Here is a 24294-nt window from a genome sequence, read left to right as displayed (position 1 = left end):
TAGCTAAAAGTTAACTCCTTTGTTCACTATTTTATACATACAGGTAGGTAAAAAAAGATGATGCAATTTTGCACTAAATACCAAATTTATTTAAAAACACTTAATTTACGCAAATGACGAACGATGTTGAATATTTGTTAGTTATTAGGTTTTTAGGAATTAGTTAAGGACACTTATCTTAGCGGACGAACTCGTAACTGCTCGATGTGAAATTTTAGCTGATTCACTGCTCGAATCTTCTTTGTTTTTCTGCTTTCCAATACAGCCCCTGATTTTAGAAATATCCACTGCAAGGCTCCAAACATCCACAGGAATGATTTGATGTGATTTTGAGGATCGTTAGGTCGCCGCGCTAACCGGTGTCTCGTCGTATTATTTGTGTTAACGGTAGTTGATCTAGTTCTTAGGGTAGGAAATTAAACACTTCAATGATGACTTAATTCACTATAATTTACTTCAATGATTTTACGTGAACTGTATAACTTCAAACTTGTACAAAGGAATAGCCCGAGCGCATGTGTCACAACCCCTTTTATAATCACAACTTCCTTCCCCCGACTCGACCATCCCACTTCGGGGAGATGGTCAAGTCAATTCGTAACAATTCGTAAACAACCGAACGAGTCAAATGAATAACTATTGCACATGCGCACTTCTAACAAGATTCTTAAGAATGTTTCATAAAAAATGTTTAAAATTTAATTAAATAAATATTAGAAGCTAACAATTGTTATTATTTCGCGGATTCTTTGTGTCCCTCATGGGCCACCATGTTCTATCTTTAGCTAGATAGAAGGTGTAAATTAAAGGGCCAGATACTTAATAAATTAATATAATTCAAAAAAGGATGTGAATTGTACAACGATCGTAGGTCAAGTGACATGAGTAATTTGTATGAAGAATTTTCAAGCGCCTGATGCGGCGTAATATATGCGCAGGCGTTAAGTCTGAACATAACTCATATTTCAGTCAATTAATGTACAATCTTCAAGAATTATAAAGTTTTAGGTTTAGGTTTAAGTTCAACACTGAAGATTAATGCGTCGTCTTCAACTGCTTATAATTCTATCAAGTTTTATCTATCTATCTTAATGGTTTATACAACGAAATAATTACTGTTCAACTACTTTTATTAGCGACTTTTATAATGCCAAAGTTATTCTTTAAAATATCTTTAGAGGGACAGGAAAGATCTCTTCACTGAAAAGAAAAGACGGCAGTGGAAGCTAAATACGGCTTCAAAAGTGATATAAATTTATTTCTCTTATTTATTTTAATAATATAACAATATAAATGCACGTAAAACAAAGATCACAGTATCGGGAGCGAAGCGAGCGGGCTCTAGTCCTCGGCCGAGCCGAGCGAGCGACAGGCGACGTCCAGCTCAGGGCCCAGCGACAGAGTGCGGCCCTCGGCGCCCCAACGCCGCTCACTGACGCGTCGCACGCGCCGCCGCGACGCCCCCAGGCGAGACTGCAGCGTCACGCGTAGCGTCTGCGGAGCGGCCGGGACGCGCACGCGAACGCAAAGCGCTACGCCGTCGTAGAAGTCCAGGTCGGCGGCGATGCGCAGACGCGGCTCGATCTCGAGCTCGGCGACGGCGTCGACCTCGCCCCACGCCGCCTCCGCCCTCAGTAACGCGCGCGCCGCCACCCCGCCGCGAGCCTCCACGCCGCCGCGCGCGCTGCGCGACCACACCGACACTTGGGCGTGCGCGTCGAGGGCGACCGCCGCGATCGCCTCCAGGCGGCCGCGGAGAGCGACGCCGTCGAGGAGGCGCAGAGCTCGCGACCGCGAAGCGAGCGGCAACATCGCGCGGAGGGCTGGCGTCGGCGCGCTCGCCGTGCCCGCCCACACGTGCGCCGCCAACTCGGCGCGGCCGTCGAACAGAGAGACGGGCGGCAGACGCGCGCCACCCGCCGACAGAGCGAGCGAGGCCGCCGTCGGCTCTTCGTCGCCGGCGCCTCCCGCGAGCTCCTCGAGCCCGGTCGCGACGAGGTCGACGGCGAGCAGGTCTGATCCGGGGCCCTGCAGATGCACGACGCCTCGCCGCAGGGCGCCGCCGCGGGCGACCTGCAGCGAATCCAGGCAGACGGCCGCGGCCGGCGCGGCGGTCGGCGGCGGCAGACTCCGCCGGAGGGCGACTGACGTGGCGGGAGCGAAGAGCGCGCGCATCTTCAGGGTGGGGGGCAGCGCGGCGCGGAACAGTGCGGTGCTCTCGCCGAGCGCCACCAGCCGTTGCCACAGCACGCGCACCAGCTCACCCTCGGCCTGAAATCCAGAAACGTCGCTAGCGGAACTCTCTGACGACGACCGACCCCGACGATAGATCACGAAGGGGGGCGTCTATGAAGAGATGGAATTTTTAGTTTATTTTTAATTTTCGCTCAAATAACAAACATGTTAAAATAAGGACGATCAGATACTTATGCAATATCTCATCGAAAGCACACGAACCCCTCTCATTTATTCTGCATTCGGCAGACATAACCTCGTGTATACAAAATTGTCACTATCATTTATACGCCAATGACGTGCAAATATATCTTCCCGTCGATAGGGCCCGTGTCAATAACTGTACCCGAAAAATAAATGAGGACTCGGAACGAATTTCTGTTTGGTCCCATAGAAACGCACTCCTCTTAAATCCGACAAAGTCGAAATTTCTTATGGTCTTTGTGAAAAAGCGGCGACAAGCTATGAACTAGAGCCGAAGAACTAGAACCTTCCTAGAAGTTATAGATCACTGCCGTGTAATAGTTTGACAACAATTATAAGTAACTTATTATTATGACAGTATGTTAACGTTATAGCGATAGTCACCCGGTACGTGAGCGTGTTGACGAGCGACAGCAGAGTGAAAGGCGCATCGGCGGCGGCCCGAAGGACCACGTCCAGCGCGGAGGCCCGCACCACCAGGGGCCTCCCCGACGAGATCAGCGCTTGCAGTCGACGAGAAGCGTGAAGCGAGAGCGCGCCTTCGGCGCTCAGTGCGTCCAGGGCGTCCAGAGCCGCCAACGCTTCGACGTCCGCGCCCCGCTCCGCCCGCGACAAGAGCGCCTCGGAGGCGCCGCCGGGCGCGGCGTTGGCGAGGGCGCGCAAGTGGGCGACGCGGCATCGCTCGCCTCGGCACTCGGCGAGGGCGGAGACGAGCCTCTCCGCGGCGGCGGCCGCGAGTCGCGACTCGGGTTCGCGCCGTCGCAGCGTCCGCGCCAGCGCGCCGAGAGCGGCGAGCGCGGCGGCCGCCGCGTCGGCGTCGCGGGCCTCGGTGTCGTCGCGGGGCCACGAGCTCGAGGCGAGTAGACTCTCGACGACGCTCTCCTGCGAGACGGACGATCTATTATACGGCAACTTAGAATACAAATAAATGATAGAAGTGAGCCGAAGCGTATCAAAAGGCAGAGGCAAAATCGTCCGTCGATCTGTCCGCGAGTCGCGGGACACGGGTCGAGGGACCTCTCTCATTGTCCGTCGACCGAACTGACAAAAATTCTATTTATATTTAATATAAGTGAGACGGATAAAACGGTCGAGAGAACTGACGTGCGGGTTCGGGGCGAGCGCGAGGGCGGCGTAGTAGTGAGGCGCCAGCGAGGCGAGCGGCGACGAAGGCTCGCGGAGCCGCAGAAGGTCGGCCGCGGCGGCGTGCGACGCCCTCGAACCGCACGAGCCGAGGACCCGCAGAGCCGCCGGCAGACGCCCCTTCTCCACGCGCTCCAGCAGAGCGCCGAGGCGGGCCCGCGTCTCGCCGCAGAGCGCCTCTCGGGCGCGCATCGCCCGCCACGCCTCCGAGACGTCGCCCCCTCTCTCGGCCTCGTCCGGTTCCCACTCCGTCGACTGCGACTCCTGCGGAGAGACATTATTCTAATTATTATTCGATCGACGGGTTTTAATGGTGAATAAAAGACGATACAAAAACCGAGAAACGAGAAACGAGAAGACCGATAACGCTGCGCCGTCGAGTCCTTATCTGTCGTCGTGCGACCTTTCGACCTTTCGACCTCGGCGTATCGTATCGGCGTCACTCACCGAGGCAGCGACCGAGTCGTCGAGGACGGGCGCGGGGGCCCGCAGGGGGACGGCCGCGAGGCGCGAGGGCACGGCCGCCAGGGCCTCGGCTCGGTCAACGGCGAGGGACGCGGCATCTGCGGTGGCCCGGTGTGAGAGCCGCAGCCAGGCGCGCGCTTTGATCCCTCCTCCGGCCGCCAGCCGCGCCTCGTGCACCTCCTCGGCGTGCAGGGCTACGAGACGTCCATTATTTATGGTGTAGCGCGCTACACGCCTTGACTCGCCCCACTCGCCTTCGCACTCGCTCTGCGACAAAAAATCTAATCAGCGCCAGCTCGGCACACCATCTTTGTGCAATTGCAGCCAAGCTCTCTCACCTTTATCTTTCGCACGGTATTCTCATCCGGGGTTTCGTAGGCCACTCGACAGACTCCCGACGCGTCCGTTTCGATGCCTGCGCCCGTGGATGTCTGAAGCTGTAAAAGACACTTCTTAGCGGGTATGGCCCTGTTATATAGCCGAGTTAGTTCACTTATGTGTTAATAACTTGGCCTAGGCCAATTTAGATGGTAAATAAATTTATCAATAAATGTGTACTTTTAAAAATATGTTGTCAGAATTCTGAATAGAATAATAGTAAATGAGACAAAGTAATCTTATAAAGGTCTAACTGAAAGCCAAAATTATTACTCATTTGGAAGAAGGTTAATAGCTAAGGAAGGCTAAGGAATTAATTTGTTTTAATTTTTTTATATTAAAACAGCTGCAACGAGAACATTATAGCCTAATAAGAATAATAATAAAATGAACTGATATTTGTAAAAGAAAAATGATCAGTAACACAAAAACAAGTATCTAAAAATACCATATAGACCCGAACAAACACTGTATACAATATAGGACATTCTTATGCATTCTATAGTTCCAGTTCTTTGGTCTAAATCTTTATAAAACTACTGTCACAGTTTTTGTTATGCTTAGAATTTTTTCACAGAAAATATATATTTTTTCTCTGAAGATGTGTTGTTTACCTGAAATTGGCTAATAAGAGAACGCTTGTAGTTGAGGATATCGGACAGCTCGTTGGCATCCAGGTAAATGTTCAGCACTAATCCGTCTTTTAAATAGGCATAGAATTCGGAGTGAGGATAGGAGTCCCAGACAGAATCGTGAGGCAGAAAGTCTTCACGGGCGTTCGCACCGCGAATTAGAAGTCGTGGCTCCGCCAACTCAAAGCGCAACAGCCGTTCGTCATCCGCGTGCCAGGTTTCTTCCACGGTCAAAACCGCCTTCACCTTGTAACCCACTTCACGTTCGCGTTGGGTCACTTCCTGCAGCTGAACAGTCGTCTCAACTTCGTATATCTCGCGCCCGGCGAAGTTCAGCGGCTGCAGTCCCGAGACCCCGCATACTACAATCGCGAACACTATGTACGCTGTTGGCGTAACCATCTTAACATCAATGCAGCGGCAACAATACTAGTGCATACTGACTAGAAGCTTAAAAAAATTATACGGTTCAAATAAATATTAACTCATTTCTCAAAGCAATCATGCGCCGATACCGGCTACATCACAGAGTACAGACGGTTTAGTTAGTGATGCCAACTCCTACATAATGTTTCCCCTTAAATCAACTCTTAATACTTCTAAAAATCGATTAAAGACGTTGTACACTCGGTGTGAGAGGTAATTTTAAATATGTATATCAAAACTATCAAGCTTTTTTTACTACTTAAATGTTGTTTTGATGTATATTTGTATAAAATTCCGATCTTTGAGTTGTATAGCTTATTGATAGTTTACTTATAGCCACGCTTAGAGTTTATATTAGTTTTTTTTATGGGATTTAGCTTTAATCATATATCTAAATAAAGTCGTCTAAAATAAATTTGCCCTGTAAATCTCCCCCAAACAATAAAGATATATTTGTCCTTAAATTTGGGGGAAATATTGCCATTGATTACCTCTGACAACTGACTAAGCCTTCATATAGGTAAATATAGGTAGGCGGGGTTAACAAAAGCCGAAAATCATCCAATACGAAATTTACGAACTTCAATATTCATGAAACTAATAAGAATTAGGTACAAGTACTATGGTCTACATTATATAATATAATCCTATATAATCTATACCATTGTAGTCCTTGTACCTAATTCTCTACCATTAAAGTGCATAGTGTGTGTGTTTGGTACACAACATACATATAGTTACTTTTCGATATCGATACGATATGACGTTGTATGTTCACAAAGACGTATAGTCTAAGATATGACAAAAAAGCTGTAAGATGGCTCTCTATTCCCAATATAAATTATTTATATGCCTAAGGTAAATGAAATTGGCGGATTTTTTTGGGTTCGTGTTTTGTAAACAAGAAATAGATCAAAATGTCCCTTTAATTCCATTTGCAAATATTCGACAGCAACTCGGTACTTTGAAGGATGTTTATAACAGGGTTTCCGATGTTAATCATTTTTGATTTTACCCGAGACTAGGTTCATTAACCATGTTACAATTAATAAATAATTCTGCCACATGATATACGGTTGGCAAAACAATAAAATTTAAAACGCTGTTTTATGATAAGATAGCATGAAACAGCATTTAAAAATCAATTAAATATGTGTTTTTGTTTTAGGAATGTCGATACGAAGATCGAATGTCTGTACGATTACCAAACAAGCTGAAGTAGTAACTGTTCAAAATTGGATCGATACGTCAATAAAGAGACTTTAAGAAATAAATATTTTTGTGGTTAAACCACTATAGAAAGTTAAGTTAAATTGGAAATAACCTATGATGGGTAGCCTGGAGATACAATTTCTTAAACAAACAAAATGGAAGCTTTTCGGTACATATATTGAATAAGACATCCATATTCCCTATGTATCGCAGATAATTGAAATAAATTATACAGTTACAGTTACAATTCATAACCAAATTTAGGTACGAATGGATTTATATTATTCATACATAACTTTCAATAAATATTAGGAAGGTACTTCTAACGATTCATAAATTTGTTTAAATTGTATAAGGAAATAGATTAAAATAAAAATATTTTAAGCTCTCATCACTCAACACACAACAGTTTAGGATAAATGTGAATGTATAAAAAAAATCTCAGCTCACAGAGATGGTAACATTATTATCCGCGACTCGTGAGTATGTCTGTCTTGAAATGAGACGACTTAAGGCACGCGTGAGCGTTTTCGCTCGGTGATATGACAAAATGTCGGTACCGCACGTTCACGTCGGGATGAGAATAAAAAGAACGATACTTTATTTAACATTTACTTACTCTTCACTAATAAAAAAATCGAAGTACATAGGTTGCAAGAGTACCGTCGTTCACTGTGACTCGAGAGACAAAGTTTAATCCAATTAAAAATAAATCGACGTCCCACGTCCGACGTAAAGTAGCCAAATAGTATAGTCAAATACGCAGGGTGCGCATTACGTGTACGTAGGCGCGTGTACGTGAAATCCAAAATCAAAAGCTAACGTAACCTAACACTTATGACCATAATAATATTGCAGTTTCAAATCGCTTGTGAAGTCGTCTTCTGCGAGTCCGAAGAAACCGGATCCATCCGCTCTGAGCCGCTCTTTAATAAATTATCAAAATATATTTCACTAGATTAATATAGTTCCAGCTTTTTAACTTTGTTCAGGATGGAAACGCAAAGTTTCATTCGCGCGATTGTGTCGCGGAGGCCCATCGAAGGGAATGTTTTTAGAGAATCAGCGCCGGGTTCGACTTCCGCGACGCGGAGACGAAGGGGCGAATGGCGAAGGAGCTAGTCGCCGTCGTCGTCGTCGTCGTCCTCGGAGAGTGGCGCGGGGCAGGCGCGGCGCAGCAGCAGGAGGCACGGCGGCACGTCGATGGTGGAACAAGAGGCGGACAGGCGCCGAAGGGGCAGGGGCACGCACACGCCGCGCACGCACCGCCCGTGGAACTCGAGCGTCTGCGAGCCGCGCGCGTGCGGGCAGCGGGGCCGGGGAGCGAGCGGCGGGGCCGCGTGTCAGGGGCCGCGTTCCACCACCGCCACGCCCGCGTAAGACCGCCCCAGGGTCATCGCGCTGCCCAACATCGACCACTGCTCGGTGGCCGGATCGAACACCTAAACAGATCGTGCCGATCGAGAGGGTCGGACCTCCTTCCGGAATCGTCCGAGACGAGGAAGGAAGACTCGCACCTCGACCGTGTTGAGATTGGCCGCGCCGTCGTCGCCGCCGACGACGTAGAGGCGGCCGCGATGCTCCGCCACGGCGGCGTTGCGGCGAGCGTGCGCCATGGGTGGCGCCGGACTCCATCCCTCGGCGGGTCGGTACCGCTCCACGGAGCGCCGCACGGCGGGTCCGTCGTGGCCCCCGACCGCGTACAGGGCCCCGCCCGCCACGCCAACGCCGGCCCCCGACCGCCTCGCGCTCATCTCCTCCGCCGGCTCCCACGCGTCCGTCGCCGGGTCGTAGCGCTCCACCGAGCTGAGGCAGAGCCGCGAGGCTCCGTCGTAGCCGCCCACCGCGTACAGCTTGCCCTCGAGCACGGCCACGCCCACCGACGAGCGCCGCGTACTCATGCCGGCGATGGGCCGCCACGCGCCCTCGCGCGGGTCCAGCGCCTCGGCCGAGGCTAGCCCGGCGGCTCCGTCGAACCCGCCGACGGCGTAGATCACCTGCCCGATCGCCGCAACGCCGAGGGTCGATCGCCTCGCCGTCAGAGGCGGACCTGCGCTCCAGGAATCGGTCGCGACGTCGTACACGTCGACGCTGCGCACGCGCAGCGTGCCGTTGAAACCGCCGACGGCGTATAGCCGCCCGCCGACGACCGCGAGTCCAGCGCGGCAGCGGCGCGTCGGTAGCTGCGCGGCGGCACCCCAGCGGCCCGTGTCCAGCTCGAGCGCCTCCACCTCGCGCACCGCCTTGGGCGCCTGGCCACCGACCACGAGCAGCGCGCGAGGCGAGCGCGGCGGCCGTCGCGGTCTGGCCCTCGCGCACTCGGCGGCGGCAGCGGCGCGGCGCTCCGGCCGCGACAGGTGAAAGGAGAGCGCCTCGATGAGCAGGTCCTTGACCCGCAGCGGGGCGCTCGCGAGCGGCTCGGCGGCGGCGCGCGCGACGAGCACATCCCGCGGCAACAGCGGCAGGCGCACGTGCTCGAGCAGATCGGCGAGGCGCTCGCGGCGCGCGTCGGGATCGTGCCTCAGCCAGCGCAACAGCGCGTCGAGGAGCGGCTCCTCGCCGGGCACGCTGAGGTGGTCGGAGGCGAGCAGGCGCGCGAGCGGGGCCGGCTCGAGCGCGAGGAACTCCTCGGTCTGTAGCACGTCGAGAGTGTGCTTGTGCACGAAGTCGTCGGCGGCGGCGGCGAGGGCGGCGCAGGCGTGCAGCTCGGCGAAGGCGCGGATACCGAGCGCGTTGTCGGGCGAGAGCGCGGCGGCCAGAAAGGCGCAGCAGGCCGCGCGCACTCCGCCCACCTGCACCAGCGACGCGCCCGATAGCAACGCCTGCACGTTGTCTTCCGTTATCGTGAGCGACTCGGGTTCGTACACGTACTCGATTATCGCGTCCAACGCCTCAGGCTCCACGTTCTGAAAGTGCGGTCAACGTGCGCAACGAGTCCGACGACAAATCTGACCAAATCTGGCCGGAATCTTTAGACTCGACGGTACCTGTATGGTGACGGTGGGGCGCGTTCGCTCGGTGAACTGCGTGAACATGGCGCGGAAGTACGGCGAGCTGGCGGCCAACACCGCGCGATGCGCCCAAGTGCCCTCGCCGGGCTCCGTGGCGCCCTCGGACTGCGCCTGCGGACACGCGGGGGGCGGTGAGACTGCGGAGGACGACGGTCGGGCGGCCGTCGGGCGCTAGGTACCTGTAGGCGCACGTCACACAGCAACGCGTTCTGGCGAAGCGCCGCGAGCGCGCTGAGCAGTTGCGCCGCGTGTTGAGAGCCCGCCTCTCGCTCACCGGCTTCGCGCCGCTGCGACGACTCGTCCAACGACGACTGCGACGGACACCGCTCCATCATTCTGCGCCAACGCAAAAAGTAAACGTAACTCGTCAACTCAAATATAGAGCTCTATTTCTACCCGCCTCGTGGTTATGTATTATTCACAAACTAAAGTAAATAAAATTAAACAATTTATATTATCCACAGTTACCAGTTATGAAATAAAAGGATCATTAGACAAAATTACAGGTTTAAAAAATTACTTTTATTGTTAATAGAAAGACTAAACCACTCTTTGTGTGAAGGGCAAAGATTTTTTACATTAGTTTAGATATTATATTACAAACAAAACACACTTCTAATTACAAATTGGCCTTTAAGATGCCCTAAGGGCCTAATGGCGCATATTATATTGAATTTTTAAGGTTCTTCTAGTTAACTGAATGCATTAATTCCATTATAATGTTAAGGTATACAATAGATGGCTGAATTACTTCAATAAGTTAGGTTTTCTTTGAGTGGGTATGAATTACTAAAACTGACAGCAAGTCAGGTCAGTCAATTGTACAAATTGGTTACATGAGGATTTCTATACCGAAGTGGTTGCAGGAATCTATACAGCTACTATAGTTCTGAAACTTCAGAATTTTTCATTTGTTTTCTATGCAATGTAGAGATACTGAATTTTGGTGCTTTTTACTTTCAATAGCACCCCCATATTAATTTTTTTTAACCTCAACCTATGATGTTCATAGAACTTATTTTAAGCCTAGTACTAAACCATGGATTCTAAAGTTTTCTTAAATACTGTAATTACTTTGCCTATAATAATAATTAAATAATAAAAAAAAAAATACTTTTCAAAATATTAAATAAAGGTCATCATATAAAATATGACAAAAGTGGTCACCTATATCCCCAGTGGTCTCCATCACCTTCTGCAGCACTGTTCTCTACACTTCCTCTGTCAATAGAAAATATTAGCTATTTAGAATATTCACATTTACTTTAAAATTAAGTCTTACAACATCTATTTGATTTATTTTTATTTAAACTCAATATTTCTCTTTATTTCACTATAAAACAATTTGCCAAAATTAAGACTGTTTGTTTTATGTGAGACATTAACACGAGATTTACTTTCGTGATTCTTTTCTAATATAGACTGTAATGGTTTGTTTGCATTTCTCATTAATATTGTTGATTTATGAATGTTATAAATATTTAAATAAAACTTCTTCAACAGATACAAAGACAATATATCTAAATGCCCACGCAGCACTGCAGGCCAACATTGCTAACACTAGTACCGTCGAGTTATGTAAATAATGTAAAAAATCCCGTTAAAGTATTATTTAAAAACATACATTTGTACTTTTTACGTTTTCTCGTGCTTTGTTCTAGTTTCTACTCTATGTTTGCACTAGTAGCATAAGTTAAAATATGTTCATAAATTGTGCTATTCATAATTAATTGAGTTTAAATGTTAAGTGCAATATTGCAAATACTGTTTGCCATTGTCTTGCCTAAAATTTAATGCAACTTTTGTTAATGAACTAATATTACGAAACTTACGCTAATTCAGCCACTGCATTAACACCCTCCATCACAATTCACTAGTCACTACACAACTTATTTCATTTCATTAAAATTTTGATATTGTTTACCAATGTTTATTTATTAAATTTTATTGAATTGTGAATGTCCTAATTCACTCTGGTAAGAAAAGTCAACACTGTCAAATGTCAACCAGGTTCAACTGAGCAATGGCCACAGATACCTAATATACAATATAGGCAGAAACAAAGAAAATTCAGAACTGGAAATAATTATTAAAAAACTGCTGAGGGTTGACTGCGTATTATGTCTATAAAAACTGTAAATTTTATAACAATTTAATAAATTTGTGTAACTCGTAAAAGGAAATTTGTTTTATATTTAAGTAGTTTATTTTATTTTAAAAGGCACACTAAGAAATCACGTACAAACACTTACAGAAAATACATGACATACAAAAACAAGATACATGTACGTGCATCAATGACAAGTGTGCACAACATTTAAGGGGAAACATTACAAAGAGAGTTGCCACATTTATAATGATAAATATGGCAACTGTAACCTTCCATTACCACAGCAGCCGAGTTCGTCTAGGACTTTTGGCGGAAACTTCAAACGTACAACATTACCTTTGCATGGATTCCAAGTCACTGTGGGATTAAAGGAAACGAAAAAGCTGATGAGCTTGCCAAAGAAGCTATAGAGGATGGAGACATAGTCCTCTTCCCAAAACCCATCTTTGGGACTCATGGAATGAGGTTTGGTTGAGAAGCAGCGAGTTCAAAGGCAAACATTATGCTGAAATTCAACCTAGGTTTCCCAGTAAACCATGGTTCTATGAGATTAAAAGTTCTAAAACTGTCACCTCTATCATATCTAGAATGCGTTTGGGACATGTATGTACATCTCAACATTTAGTAAGGCTTCCTCCTTCCTATTCCTTCCTATATTTCCTTTTCTTGTTCCCAATATCCACCACCACCACCATTAGATAATCGTCCATACATTTTGATCTAAAATCTAAATCAGTCCATTCAAAAGAAACTATTAGTAAATCTTAATGCTTTTTGGCACTTAAAAAATATACCTGAATCATGGAAAAGTGTAATCCCTATACTTATGCTTTATAATCCACCTGAAGATATCTCATATCGTCCCATATCATTGTCATCTTGTGTTGGAAAATATTAATGAATACATGATAAAGATGCGTCTTGAATGTTATGTAGAGGCGAATAACATCAGTCCACATGTTCAATATGGTTTCCGGAGAGGTCGAAGTTGCTCTGACAGCTTCATCTCTCTTGCCAGATCTGAAATATGCCAACAATAATAATAAATCCAGTGTTTGTGTTTTTCGGGATGTTCAAGGTGCGTTTGATAATGTCGACCACATTTTGGTTCAAGTTCTTTCTGACACTGCTTTACCAGGCACACTTTGCCATTCTTTATTTAATTTTTTAATAGATACAATTTTGTATATAAGGCATAATAATATTCCCCATTGTCCCAGAAGGGTATCTAAAGGTACAATGCAGGGGGCTACATTATCTCCATTGCTGTACAATGTATATAGACTAAAAAAATTCTTAATTTTGTAAATATAGAAGGGGTAAAAAATTTACAATTTGCGGATGATCTTGTAATATATTGTTCAGGCCATAATGAAGATAGAGCTGTAAATAGTATAAATAATGCTTTAGACCAATTATACATATATTATAATGACAGGTTGGCTCTACAGATTAACCCCAACTCTATAATTGGCATACTCATTCAATTTCAGTTATACTCAACTATTTTTTTATCTGCTTTCTCGTATGCTGTAGGCATGACAACTCTTCATTAACCTTTAAGATAACTTGTTAGAATTATCAATCTTGTCGTTTAATTCCCGGAAATATAGTTGAGTAAAACGATGGCTGGCTCACACGTCTTGCCTGTAAACCCCTGTGCCGCTTCGGGAAACTGGACGGCTAGGTTTCCGTTTAGTTTTGTAATTTACCGTTGCACCGTATCTTTCTGGTTCTTTTAATCTATGTTTGCCATAGTCATTTTGTATGATGATTTGATATTTTAAAAGAGTACCGAGAGATTTTTTTACGCCGGTTTTTTTTCTAGGCCCACACCCTCTCTCTTCTTTGCCACAGGAGATGTCTGAGCCTCCATACCGAGAGGAATTTTGGGAATTTTTATCACCTTTATAAAGCCAAATGTATGATGTAATTTGCTGTTAATACTAATTATATTTATAATTTTATTTTTAATTAATTATTATGTGAAAAAGTGGCCATGACTTCCCTATCTCCTCTAGGTCATTATGGCTATAGGTCTTTAAACACCAATAATTATTGTGTCATTCGTATATGTTATTTGTTAAAACCAATTGTTAATGTTAATTAATAATTAAACGAATTTATTTGGTAACATTATAATGGCACAATTTAATTGACGAAACTTTTGGTATTGTGTATAGTGTATAGAAGAGATCAGATACTACAAATCATATTTAAGTAAATTTTGGCGAATCCTCAATAAACTTTGACCTCAACTTAAACTTTTAAGTAATGATAGTATCGGCCACTCAGTCAATACTGTTGTTATAAAGAAATATTAGGTTATTGGTTGGTAGAAATCGAAACAAAAATTTCTTTTATTTATAAATTTATGCGATTGTAATAAATCTTTGTATAGAGCACTTAATAAATCCTGTACTGCGGCGACTGCTGCGACGTCATCTTCAAATTTGTGGATATCACTAGAACCTAAGAACAGCGAATATGGAGGATTGTTGATTCCAGTCAGCTTCTTAAATGGTAGTCATCTTGGTGAAATAAAACAAGCTGAGCTGTAAAGGCCCTTAAGGCCAACAGCGAGAATCCATACTGAAAAAATAACTGCTGTGAGTTTGCCTCGCCGTTACTGATACAAACATAATACAAAAAAATATTTAGAATTTAAAAGAGTTAATTAAAATGTGACTAATACAAAAATATATATTATACTCTTACATAACATTATCCCAACAAAATGTAGATTTAAGAATATTGCTGCACTTTTTTGTCAGGCGTTATTTTGGTCTCTTGTCTTGTGGTTTAGTGCCCAAGGCTCTGGGTATTTCAGAATCCAGAAGATTAAGGCTATATGATTTGAAAAATAAAAATTATTATTGAAACAGTATGAAAAATGGTGTGCTCTACATTTCCCAGAGGGACGTTTTTCTATACTTCTTTGAAAGCTAGACATAGCAACTCGCGTACTACGAACATAAACAAAACTGTACTCAATGTAAGAAATATGAACCACAGACATCATATTATATATAAAATACTTCTACCAGTAGCGTCAATAATATACATCCCATAAGACCTGAGCACTGTCAGACATATTTTGTTAGTATAATTTTATTAATGTAAGTATTGTTGGAAGTAAGTTAGAATTTTATGAAATGGAATTAATCTGAGCCCTGAGGGTATGTTTCAGGCTTAAGGCAAACCCTCTCTAACAGCGCTCTCGTTTCTGAATATCACCCAGAATAGTTAAGCTACGAGTATCAAGCAGAGATCGCTTAATAAAACTAGGCGCTCATATTCTATATACGCTTATTCAGATTTTTTTATGCAACATTTTTATGGGACACATTAAAATATTTTCTATAAAAATGAGCAGCGTTAGACACATCGTTCCGACAATTGTTAAAGTTTTTATTTAAATACTGCGTAGGTACCTTCCGATGGCATGTTTAATATAGTATATAAATTAATAAAAACGGCGCTTTCATAGTTCGGTAGTTCGCAAAAGAAAATGCAGACTGTTCAATAAATTCAGCCATGGAGGACGTAGGGATGAAACCTGGTTCGTGCGGTGATAAAACGAGGCTACATTTAGTCAAAACTAGCCGGTAAATAAGGTTACATGGCTAATTATTATCGTAGTCATTGTACTGTTTATGCCTTGTGGCGTGGTCCATGCCTTCTGTGGTCCTGCACCGCTGGGATGCTAGGACCTTTTATTTGGTGTTACGAAAACATTATTTACAATAGTTATTTCTTATATAATAATACACTACACTATTTTTTTAAATCAATTTTATATAATATGTATGTATGTATATATTATATTCGTGTATTATTATATAAGAAATAACTATTAAATATTAGTAAAAGTGATTACAAGACATCCTATGGACATACTTGGAGGATGAAGATGGCCAGAAAACTCTTATGTTATTTATTATATACCTAAATGACTGAAGTCGAGATAATATCAGGCAATTATACCTGTCTTTGACCAGGACACTACAAAATCACAACTTTTTTTTTAGTATTATTTATTTGGACCACATAATTAGGACAAACACATGATATAAATTGACAAGCATACAAAAATATAAAAAGTGGTGCCGTCCCTATAACATGTGGATACGACCAGCGAAATCAAGTAGATACAGTAAACAGTGTTAATACAACAAACAACCATAAAATTAAATTAAATATTATACCAATTGTACGAGGATTTTTGTATTTTTGTTTCGCTTTTTATTTCAGTGCCGGAGAGTATTATGTAGCAAAACATTGTGCAGCTTAGGCGTGGACTCCTCCGACCGTACAAAACGTGCGGGCTGTGGGGGCGGGCCGTGCTGTGCGGCGGGCGGCCGGCGCTCAGTCCTCGCCGGGAGCCCGCCGTCGGCCGCCGCACAGCTCGCGTCACTCGGCTGGGGACATGGAGCACTTCATCGAGGCCGTGCGCCGCTACCCCTGCCTCTGGGACACCGCCGCGCCCGAGTACCGCGATCAGGAGCTAAAGGACGCCGCCTGGGCCGACCTCGTCAAGGAGACCGACCTCACTTCTGGTACGCCACGCCTCTCGCACCTCTAGCACTTCCAGCCGCAAGTTATGACTGCAGATGTCGTCTCATTCTGTCTAGAATCTCATTCTAGTAGATATCTAGATAATTTTGAGGGTTAAATTCAGTATAAGTCAAATTGATCAAAATATGTATTTTTTATGGAAGTTATGTTTTACCTTGAATTTGTATCGCATTAAAGGAAAATATTTTTTCGCCCACTAAAATACAGTAAATTCGGGTACTGTCTAAAAACCAAATGAATGCTAGCCATGAAACAATTTTTCCAGTAAAAGAAGTAAAGCTCAAGTGGAAGAAGCTGCGCGACAGTTACCGCGATGCTCTGAAGCGACAGAGCGAAGTCGCGGCGGGCGGTAAGCGTGGCAGCGCCTGGAAGTACACTCATCTCATGCACTTCCTGCAGCCGCATATGAACGCCCGCAAAAAGCCGCCATTCCCGCAGGCGGCAGCGCGCGAGCCCAGCGCCGAGGTCGGCGAGGGTGAGCGCGTCAACGGTCACGAGGGGAGCGAAGACAGCTGTTCGTCGCGGTCGTCGACGCCCAGGCGGCGGCGCACCCGCCCCGCGCCCGTCAAGCGGCCTCTGTCGCCGCGACACCTCGATCTGCCCGACCCGCTCGACATCTTTTTCAACAGCATGTGTCAGTCCACCAAACGGCTCCCGTACCCGGCGCAAATAAGGATCAAAAAAGCATTATTCGCGGCCGTAATAGAAGCGGAGGAAGGGTTGCTGGCGGAACAGCAGAACTATGCGGCCTTGTGGGCACGCGGAGCAGTTTCCACCTCGGGCAGCGAACCTGCAGGTCAGCACGACGACGTCAAGCCTTACCCGTGAAAGTCTCGTTTGGGTCTTTGGCGATCAACGAACAATATCACTAATATTTATAAGGACATTTTAATCTTTTAAACAGTTGTAATGTTGGAATCGATTTCATATTGTTTTTCAATTTCAATCAGGTTTTGTTATTGCAAACTAGACGCATGTCATATGTCTGCTGGCCTTATTGACATATCAAACAATTTGTTATGAAAGATATCCGATATGTTTCAAGTTGTGCAAATCCTCTCCTGATAACTTATAAGTAATAAATTAATATCATCTAGGAGATATTTTGGTGACAGCATTTGGTTCTTTAGTTTGATTTCACCTTTGTTGTTTTGACAGCTGAATGTATAAAGATCAACTGATCGCAAATATGGAACACTCTTATATAAATGAAGCAGCTGTTATGGTCAGTTCAAAGGCACAATAGTTACGCCGTGCGCCCGAATTCCTTGCGGGAATATGAAGTAGCAGCAACGAGTTTTGCCTTGGTAAAACACTCGCCATACAAAGGATTTTCTTAATTTTGCTGATATTTGCACTATACCGTCTAAACATGGTTACTTTGCACATTATACCTGATGCAGACTTAATTACACGCTGACACACCTCTTGGGTTTAATATGCCACATTAAGTCCTTCCGCGGCCCAGGCCCGGCCACGACCGAATCTCTGCAGCCGAACCTTGAATTAGCGAGTCACTGACTCACTTCAACAGCTTCGGTTAGGATGCTTAGGAGGCACAGTGGTGTCCGCCCCGGAGACCTCGAAGTCGGTTGTGCTCTCGACATATAGAAGAACCTTTACCTACCCTTTCCCAACATACTTTAATCCATGCGTTACTCGGCTTGTCTGTCGAAAGTTTCTCAAATGCCGTATAGCTTAAAGCTCAATTAGCTAAAGCAAAATTATAAGCTATTGAGGAAATACGATTACGTAATAATTATAATGTTGCGGTGATCTGATAACCAAATCTCTTGACCAAACAATTATAAATTAGAGATTAGCCAAAACTGTGCTTCTGAACAAATATAACAGTTTATTTTAAAATAAACCTTTTAATTTTAGTTATTAATAAGTAAATTGTTTATAGTTTGCGATTATTTTTTACCAATAGATGGTGTGATTCCTGAAGAACACTTAGGTGTATAATGCATTATGGTTCCCTGTCACAGGTCTTTGACTTACTAGGGAGGCCTCAATCTGAATTCTATTGTACATAGCTAAACAAATAAAGATTTTTTTTAAAATTTTTAATGTTAATTTACTGAACTAAATATAACGATTATTATCGGGGGGATCCCACACAATCTTCCTTGTCAAAATACACGAAATCTAAGCGGACGGAAAGTTTGTCAGAGACACAACGAGTTTACGAACCGCGAACTGAATCATTCAATTTTAAATTAACAATAATTTAGGGTTTTATTCTCATTTAAATGTACCTGCCCATACTTTGCTTTTTATAGGTAATTTTAACTACATATGTGCACAAGATTGATATCAATCGTATAATTACATAATTACTGATATTTTACTTCCGTAGGTAACAGAAATGTTAAGTGAAGTATAATGTTGGATCACTTAAAATATATATAATACAGGATATTATTTCTGCTAATTCCTCCCAGATTTCAGCATTACACAATAGATAATTTAACTAATATAGTTATTTTTAATTGTCACGGCAACGGTGCCTATAGGAAGGAAGGACGTGTGAACGGTACAAATACAGTAAAAAGGTACGGTTGAAGTCCGCGGCGCGAATCGATACCCGTCAGCCCAACGTGTAGATCGTGAACGAGCGCGGCCTGCAGGGGGAGGTAGGCGGGCGGCGGGCGTCTGCGCTCTTGCTTGCTCACGTGTTCGTCGCCCATCTCGTTTCCCCACGCTCGAAAACCACACGCGCGAGCGAGACGGCAGTGGAGCTTCCAGTGTCTGCGTGCCGATGTGTGTGTCGGTTTGTTCGACGTCGCGCATTGCCGCGGCGTGACGTCCAGGCGAACGGCCATGGCTCGGCGGGTGCGCGTGCGGAAAGATCTGTCAAAGAAGCAGAAAGACGTAGGGCGTCTGGTGGATACGGGACAGGCAGACGACAGGCGTCTCATCCGGCTGGTGCAGGCTCGCCCCGTTCTGTACGCGCGCAACAACATGCCTGTCGCCAGCTACTACACCAGTGTCAAGCGGCAATGGCAAGAAGTGGCGCAAGAGATGGACTGGACAGGTGCGTGCCGTTTATGTTGTGACTGTAAGTCCTTGCGGTAATGCAAAACTCGTCTAGTGCCCGACCGAGTCGCCCAAACTCACCGACTGCGCCGTTACTTTAGTAGTATACACATATATAACACTACTCCGTTCTCTACTTCCGCATTTTTCATGTTTTAGAATACAAGAAATGATCTAAAGTAGTTAATGTCTGTAGTTCTACAGACAGTACACAAGTACTAGTACAGAGAATAACTTGCATCTACAGTCCAGTTATTCTGAATAATCCATTCATTAGTATAGTGTTATAGGTTATATAGGTTTGTTTACCTAAGCGTAAAAGAATCACACACTTTTCTATACGTATTATGATTTAGGAACTTGAATTCCTACTATGTATATTTTAATATTCTATTATCGATCAGTTTTGATGAAAGTTCATACAATATAATTTAAACCGTTATTGTTTAGTAATCAGATTCGTATTTATGTATAAAGTATATCTTAACTAAGTAATATCTTAAGGAGTACTAGGATAACTATGTTAATTTTCTTTTCATTTGTATTATATGTATTACTGTTTGGTAAATATTAAGTGTATTTTATTGTCACATAACATGTATAGATTTAACATAAGTTTAAATTGTGTTTTAATAGTTTGCAACTACAAGACCTTCACGACGCACAGGTTCATTCGTCTTTAGATTTAGGATTGCACGTCACGTCTATATTTTTACCTCATCGCTAGTTTTAAAGTAGGTCAATTCAGAATAAATGTAGTGAATATTAAACGAGTGTGTACTTTTAATTATGGTATGGGTATGTAATAAACAATCCTACACAGTAATCACATCGCAAGCTGTTGCGAATCTGATCTGATGTGCGGAGTTACGGATAATCAGGCACTGGTGGAATGAGGACATTTATTAATACATGTGTTATGTATATGTACTTATTACTTAAAGATTATGTTATCATTCAATGGAGGTAGTTAACATAATATAGCATTTTGTAAATCTGCGCAGTGGCGGAAGTGCGTCGCAAGTGGTCGCACATCCGCAACTCGTACTCGCGCCACCTCCGCAACGAGATGCACGGGGCGTGCACGAGTCGCGGCCGCATGGTATCCAAGTGGTACCTCGCCGACGACCTGGAGTTCCTCCGGGACCACATGGCCACCGATGCACGTTCCGTGCCCTATCCCAGCTTCGCGCCCACGCTGCTCGACCTCGACTCCGCCGATGACGCGCACGACGTCAAGCCGCTGTTGTCCCCCGCGTGGTTCATGACTCCGCCGCTCGCGCCTCGCGCTTCCAGTGACGACGGATGCGGCTCGGCGTTCGGCTCCGAGGAGAGCTCCTCCTACTTCCAGTTCTTCCGAGGGTTGCATGCCGACTATCAGATGCTTTGTGGCTCCCGCCAGCGCGCCTTTCAGCGGCGTTGTCTGGCAGTGTTGCACGAGCTGCTCGACGAACGCGACAGTGTGCGGCCACCGCCCGTCAGCGACGACGAGAGCGAAGCCAAGGCGCCCGAGGTCGAGCCCACGGATTACACCTCCACCACCTACGACGACACCAGGTAAAGGTATCTCGCGATATTGACCACCGAGTCATAGCCACCATTCTCATTCCAGTATTTAAACATTAAATTTAGATGAAATTAATAAATAATAGGCGAATATTGCGTATTTATAATTTGTAAAACGCTAGGTACTGTTAAATAAACGGAAGTGCGTTGTGTTACACAATATTGAGTCTGTCATCTGGCTTATTTAAATGCAGTAAACAAACAAAACGTATTTGTCCAGCCAAAAATTCTGTTACAAATGAAAATGCATTTTTTTAATGAAGTAATGTAATATTATTAAAATGTATATCTACATACTATTTATTAAAGTCTCAGCAAAAATTGAAAAAATATTATTTTCGAAATGGCTACCTTTGGGGCCTTTAATCTGTTTGATCATGAATCTATGGATTTACGCACTGTTTCCAAGGGAAATTTCGCCACTGCTTACTCCAAATATTTTTTGAGAGACTCAATGTCGCCGTATCGTTTAGAGTAGGCCTAGGCATGTCCTCTAAAACTGACCATAATTTGAAGTCTAAAGGGTTGAGATCTGAGCTAGATGAGGGCCAGTCTTCAACTCTTATAAAATCCGGAACGTTGTTTTCAAGCCAGGCTTGGGTAGTTCGTGCCTTGTGACCAGGTGCAGAATCCTGCTGGAATGTCCACAGTATATTTTTGTAGTGTATTGCTCAGGGGTTTCACAACATGATCCAAGACTGTGTTTTGATACACTTTGGGTGAAGTTTTCCCTCGTTTTCAATTTAAAAAAAAATCATCGGTAAATAGGGTATTTCTGCGCTTTTCACTTGCGTATGACAGGCGACAGAAGTGCGTTTTGATCAATCTACTCTCTGTAATTGTAATAATTGATTTAGGGCATGTCCTGTATATTGCCGATAAGCGCCGAGCTTCAGGTCTTGTTGTATGATTCGCGACAGAGTCCTAGCGGGAATCTTCATTTCTCGCGATAAGATTTTTTGAGGAGGTTTCGACAAATTCTGGCTTTAACGGCATTATTAAGCACAATAGCCTTTGTTCGATCTTTTCTGGTCGAATACCGGACGAAATGTTGTTATATCTGTTAATAGTACGATATACGAACATACGGCTGATACCAAGCATTTGAAGTATCTGGAATATGACCGACCCGCAACGGCTCCATACCCACTTTGTGCAAGGCGATCACTGCAATCCTATTTTCTTTAACACCCCACTCTATATTGTAATTTGTAATGAACACAAAAATTGATATTAATTCAGTCGTTCTTCTCGAGAGGATTTTAATTAATGGAGGATATTTTCATGATAAATTAACAAATAATAAGTAAGGGTTACGAAGCAGATCTTCAGATTGTTGTCACACATACTTTTACCATCATTCTTAGTTTAAAGGCATTATATTTAAGAATATTATTGTAATAAGTGGTTGTTAATGTGTATCTGTAATAGTAATACACACGGCTCAGCACATTGTTAGAAACAGTGTTCTTACATATAAACGCTCAAATGAAATAAAGATATCGTCTAATATATTCCTGAAGTATTCCTAATTTCTATATGCCTTTCCAGGAATATGCAATTCTTAAGAGAAGAAGATAGTCAAGGACTTAAATTACATCCTACTTAATAATGATGAACTTAAATTAGCATCGAGGCACTCTGAGCCGCCCTAAACACAAAACTTATTTCTCTAAAACCTTTTTCGATACAAGAGTAGCCAAATCCCACACAGCGGTGCCTCCAGAGACAACGATAAAGGCTCTCTATATCAGCTATATCTTTATTCTTACAGTGAAGCAGAAGCGGATCCCTTCGAAGTTCGGAACACGTCGCATTAATTAAATAATTCGTAACGACACGAATGGGCGGTCCATTCGTGTCGCTCCAACAATGTTCTCTAAATTAATTCGGAGGCCATCCTCTTCACCTCCTTCGGCAGTGCCAATAATTCACTTGAACGCAACTGCTCTAGGTCCATAATAACCGGACGCATCAGTGCAACAACTGTAAATAATAAAATATAAGACATGTTCTGGAGTTACCTGAGTACATGACTGCACAATATCTCTTTGATAAACCCTTTAATCTGGATTTCACGCAATGCGTTCCTTGTGGACCACTCCACAAGGAACGCAACGCAATAGAGGCGAAACAAACATCGCTGTTGTTATAAGTACAACAGTGTAATAGCATACTGACACTTAAATTTATCGTGTCTAATTAAATGTAACATTTCATAATATAATAGCGGCACCCATGGGTCACGACCACCATTGTACACTGATGTCTCACAGTACAAACCACACAAAATTTATAATATAATAAGATTAATTAAAGCTTGAAAGAAAATTGGAATTCTAGAGTACAATCTATCCTTTATCTATATATTTTTACACCTAGATGGGTTATCTAAAGTGGTCGAAACGCTACCTGATGTAAAAGTTTTACTATTTATTCGGTGTGATTTTGTAATTAGACTGATACTTTTCTAGGATATTAACTGAAATGTCTCACAAAAATCCAAAACTCACTCCGCCGCGTCGTGATTAGACGACGTCAATTACCTATATCGATAAATCAAACTTCAGGAAAATAATGAATGTTTTATTAAAGATGAAGGCGTGTCCATTGATATAAATATAATAACCACAATTATAGTTCCAGCGAGTTTTTGAAATCATAATTTATTTTAATTTAGCTACGTCTTAGTTGTAGCGATATTCACGGGTATCTCAGAAAATTATGTAAAAATTATAACTGTCAAACAGTTAAATAAAATAATAATTTGTATACATTATTTTACAATGATTTGATTACTAAATATATTTAAAAATAGTGAGCTGAGTTTCATTTTGATTCATTCCATACTTTTCCAGAAATAAAAGAAAACATCTCAGCAGATAGGAAACTATTGAATATAGCTCAAAAACGTCTCCGTGTCCCAGCGGTGGGCTTATAAATCCACAGTTGATGGGTGTATATCCATGTATAGTACGTTTTACGACTTTGTAATACTGTAGGTATACAGTGTATAAACATCAATACAGCTGAGTTATACGGTTCTTGCGATATAGCGGTTTTAATCAGAGTGGTAAAAGTTCAATCTTGTGTTTGTCTAGGCCTCACCAAAGTAAAGTGTATTCGCTATTTAATACTTTTATATCATTTTCATAAATTATATTTACTACTACCTACTTTATAAAAAGTTCAGTGATCCTGGGGGCATATTTTGGTGACATGGTTTGGTAACTTATATTTTGACACACTTTTTGCCGAGTAGAACCCAATTTAATAAAATAAATAAAAATAA

General features: G+C 43.7%; 4 protein-coding genes across 5 annotated transcripts; 2 read left to right on the top strand and 2 right to left on the bottom strand.

Moving 5' to 3' along the window:
- Positions 1–1220: 1220 nt before the first annotated feature.
- Positions 1221–5690, bottom strand: LOC123712805 (microsomal triacylglycerol transfer protein). Its single transcript, XM_045666079.1, has 6 exons — positions 5040–5690; positions 4386–4484; positions 4030–4314; positions 3544–3846; positions 2824–3321; positions 1221–2271 (listed from the first exon to the last, which is right to left on the bottom strand). Exons 1-6 carry the CDS (start codon positions 5457–5459, stop codon positions 1342–1344), a joined length of 2535 nt encoding a protein of 844 aa, XP_045522035.1. The 5' UTR covers positions 5460–5690; the 3' UTR covers positions 1221–1341.
- Positions 5691–7293: 1603 nt separating this feature from the next.
- On the bottom strand, positions 7294–11681 carry LOC123712806 (ring canal kelch homolog). The gene is made up of 6 exons (XM_045666081.1): positions 11539–11681; positions 10874–10927; positions 9886–10042; positions 9683–9817; positions 8213–9601; positions 7294–8137 (listed from the first exon to the last, which is right to left on the bottom strand). The coding sequence occupies exons 1-6, from the start codon at positions 11568–11570 to the stop codon at positions 8039–8041; spliced, it is 1866 nt and encodes a 621-aa protein (XP_045522037.1). The 5' UTR covers positions 11571–11681; the 3' UTR covers positions 7294–8038.
- Positions 11682–16201: 4520 nt separating this feature from the next.
- Positions 16202–18130, top strand: LOC123712817. Of its 2 annotated transcripts, XM_045666095.1 has the most exons (3): positions 16202–16375; positions 16660–17190; positions 17553–18130. In XM_045666095.1, the coding sequence occupies exons 1-3, from the start codon at positions 16246–16248 to the stop codon at positions 17573–17575; spliced, it is 684 nt and encodes a 227-aa protein (XP_045522051.1). In that variant the 5' UTR covers positions 16202–16245; the 3' UTR covers positions 17576–18130. The 2 variants fall into 2 exon arrangements, with proteins under 2 accessions (XP_045522051.1, XP_045522050.1); XM_045666094.1 differs by lacking the exon at positions 17553–18130 and having other exon boundaries at positions 16660–17531.
- A 35-nt stretch (positions 18131–18165) lies between these two features.
- On the top strand, positions 18166–23728 carry LOC123712815. The gene is made up of 3 exons (XM_045666091.1): positions 18166–19434; positions 20441–20993; positions 22777–23728. Exons 1-3 carry the CDS (start codon positions 19221–19223, stop codon positions 22820–22822), a joined length of 813 nt encoding a protein of 270 aa, XP_045522047.1. The 5' UTR covers positions 18166–19220; the 3' UTR covers positions 22823–23728.
- The last annotated feature ends 566 nt before the right edge of the window (positions 23729–24294 follow it).

The sequence above is a fragment of the Pieris brassicae genome, chromosome 8 (genome assembly GCF_905147105.1).
Source record: "Pieris brassicae chromosome 8, ilPieBrab1.1, whole genome shotgun sequence".
Lineage (NCBI taxonomy): Eukaryota > Metazoa > Arthropoda > Insecta > Lepidoptera > Pieridae > Pieris > Pieris brassicae.
Note: the sequence above shows the minus strand (reverse complement) of the source record. Positions and strands in the feature narration are given on the sequence as shown.